The 2,972-nt window shown below is 37.0% G+C and overlaps 1 protein-coding gene across 1 annotated transcript; it reads right to left on the bottom strand.

The window, feature by feature from the left end:
* Positions 1–1,784: 1,784 nt before the first annotated feature.
* Positions 1,785–2,771, bottom strand: LOC127078669 (uncharacterized). The gene is made up of 4 exons (XM_051019102.1): positions 2,440–2,771; positions 2,100–2,351; positions 1,910–1,991; positions 1,785–1,808 (listed from the first exon to the last, which is right to left on the bottom strand). The coding sequence occupies exons 1-4, from the start codon at positions 2,769–2,771 to the stop codon at positions 1,785–1,787; spliced, it is 690 nt and encodes a 229-aa protein (XP_050875059.1).
* Positions 2,772–2,972: the final 201 nt, after the last annotated feature.

Genomic DNA, 2,972 nt, shown 5'->3' with positions numbered 1-2,972 from the left:
GAATTGAATTCAAACTGAGTCAAAGCACGCACAACCTAGTGGATTAAGCTCAGGTCAATCCAAGTTGAGACCTCCGCGGGCCACCGCGCCGGAGTTTGTCGGAGGCGGTGCAAAACCAAAACATGAATTGACACATCGTTGAACTCGTATCATCACACTTGACCCAAAGCCAGAGTCAATTTCACCTAATTCGACCTCTAAAGCCCTAATCGAAGGTGATTGTATCAAGAACCCTAGAGTTTTCAGAACAAATTAAATAGTATCACGCCCTCATTCTCTCCCTGGCCTTAGGGCTAATGGTCTCCAATCATTACTCAACCTAATGGTAACAAGAAAATGAGGAAAAGAGATGCAATTCAGAATACCTATTGGAGTATCTTGGCGGTGACGACGGCAATGAGGTCTCAAGTAAGTTCTCTGACTCCTTCTTCTTCACTTTAAATCTTCTCTTTCCTCTTCTTCTTTCTTCTTCTCTAAATTGGTGGCTTGTGTCAGTGCTCCGAGTCAAGTGTTGCATTGTGAATTCTGAGATTTGATTTTGGTTGTGTTGTTAGTAGTGATTGAACGATTCTCAAGGAGTGAAGATGGATGAATGAGGGATATGAAGTGTGAATCTTTAGAGAGAAAAAACTGATTTTGATTTGACAAGTTAGGTAATGATATAAAGTGATTGGGATGAGAGCTGAAAAATGGTTAAGGGTGATGTCACTCAGAGGTTGAGTTTTTGATGGATGAAATAGAGATATTTAATTGAGAGGTTATTGATGATGATCAATGGGTAGAGAATGAAGAAGATGAGTGTTCAGATGAATGGATTTAGAGAAGTGAAGTGGTGAATTCTGTTGGAGAGAGAGAGAGAGAGAGAGAGAGAGAATCAACCCCAACAAATCCCTTCTTACTATTGAACCCGAACTATGAGGTTTTGGTCCTTCACGGGTACGTAGGCATAAGACTCAATGTCTTTCCAAATCATCAAACAATAAAAATATGTTCTTTTTCTCATCTCCCCAATCAAAATATGTGCTTTGCATATACATATTGGGTTATTTTATCTTTTCCCCTTCCCTTGGATAAATTGAAGTTCGATGGTGATATTTTGATTCATGAGTCAAGTCTAATCAATAGTTTGGTCTCCGATTCTTCACCATGACACAATCTTCTTCAATTGTTCTTTTATGTGGAGTTTCATATTGTCACCGACTTTCAAAATTCTCTCTTGTATCGCTTCTCATTCAGTCAAGATAGAGATATTTCATTTACCATCTTTATGACACCATCATCAACATCAAGCCTAAGCCTTTTTCCAATGACTGCAAACTTCATTGATTCTTAACGGAATACCAAGTCTCACCTTCTTTGCTATAAGACAATCACATAGGAGACCATAAGTTTTCACAACTGTGTAACCACACGTTGCGCTATTGGAGCCTACATTATCAGCTCGTTTAGCCTCGTGGAAAATATAATTCAAACTTGCTTAATATATGTTATCGACCAACTAAAAATAAAGATTCTTGTCTTTAAATTTTTGTTCCAAAATTGTGATGCTTCAACCAAATGAAGTTTGTATCTCATTATGTTGGTTTTGGATCATTTGGTTACCACAATCCCAATCTCTACAGAAATCTCCCTTACTATTTCCCAACCAATTCTTCAATGTAGCATGGGCAGACTCAACTTGGTTTGTTTTTGTATTCCTAAGGTGTCTAACCTGATCGGTCCATGCACAAACAATTTTCTCCTTTACATAGTCCAAAATTATGCTTTCTACACATTTCCACAAATCAAGATATTTCACTCACACCTTCCTGAAATGTATAACGGAATCAACATATAAATATTTATTAGAATAATTTACTATAATCGCTCATGCATCCATTATTTTTTCCACAATCGCACCCGCCTTCACCATTTTTCCATCTTCGACCTTTATCTGTTTCTTCCCTACCGTGGGTTTAACACGACTTCTCACATTCTTTGTTATGTGATACCTACAAAGTAATGTATAAGAAGTAGGAAAAACCTTTGCAACCGAATTCATCAAAGCGGTATTGCAATCGCTAACAACTACTTTTGGCATCTCTTATTAGTCCTTCAACATTTCCCGAAACACCTCTAAGGCCCAAGGAACATTCTCCTCTTTTTCACTCTCTAGAAATGCAAACCCAATAGAATAAGTCTTCTCAGTAGAGGTAACACCAACCATCTCCAATAATGGACGTTTGTACTTGTTGGTTTTGTACAATGAATCAATGATGAGAACAGTAGGAAACTTGTTGAACAAATTGATGAAATGAGGATGGATCCAAAATATATCTCTAATCGTTACTCCATCCTCGTATGTTCGGTACCTAGAAACATAATTGTTATCATCCAAAAGTTTCAATAGTTGTTGCATCTAACTTATATCCCCCCTTTAGCGCCTTATTATTTTGGTACCTAATATTGTACACTTGGTTGATATTTGAAACAATTTCGGGTCTTTGATGTTTCAAACTTGCAAGTATGTTTTTCGGTTGAATCAAATTCAATGGCATGTCTGAAATGAAATCCTTCTCTTCCAGTATAAGGCGACACGCAATTGGATGATCAGTTAACTTTTCATAGAAGTCAGGGTTATGTAAACAACATATGACATTAAATCTCCATTTCTTATTTGCCAACATATAAGCACACAACTTAATGAGACACTCACATTTTCTTGAACAGATGTCATCTCGTTTAAAATTTTGGAGAGAAGGTCTATATTTCCCACTTATTTCGCATGTCATTGTCACAAAATCATCTATTATATCCTAACCATTAACTGACCTTCCGATTACCACACCAAATCCCAGTTTAAAGGTCTTCATATGAATCCATTGAAGCATATGATCACGAAATTCAAACTCTTGCTCATTTTTAAATTGGTTGCTTATATTTATCGCCTTCACAATACCATATTTGACATCCGGAGACACAACATGTTCGGG

This window comes from Lathyrus oleraceus, chromosome 5, assembly GCF_024323335.1.
Source record: "Lathyrus oleraceus cultivar Zhongwan6 chromosome 5, CAAS_Psat_ZW6_1.0, whole genome shotgun sequence".
Taxonomy (NCBI): domain Eukaryota; kingdom Viridiplantae; phylum Streptophyta; class Magnoliopsida; order Fabales; family Fabaceae; genus Lathyrus; species Lathyrus oleraceus.
Note: the sequence above shows the minus strand (reverse complement) of the source record. Positions and strands in the feature narration are given on the sequence as shown.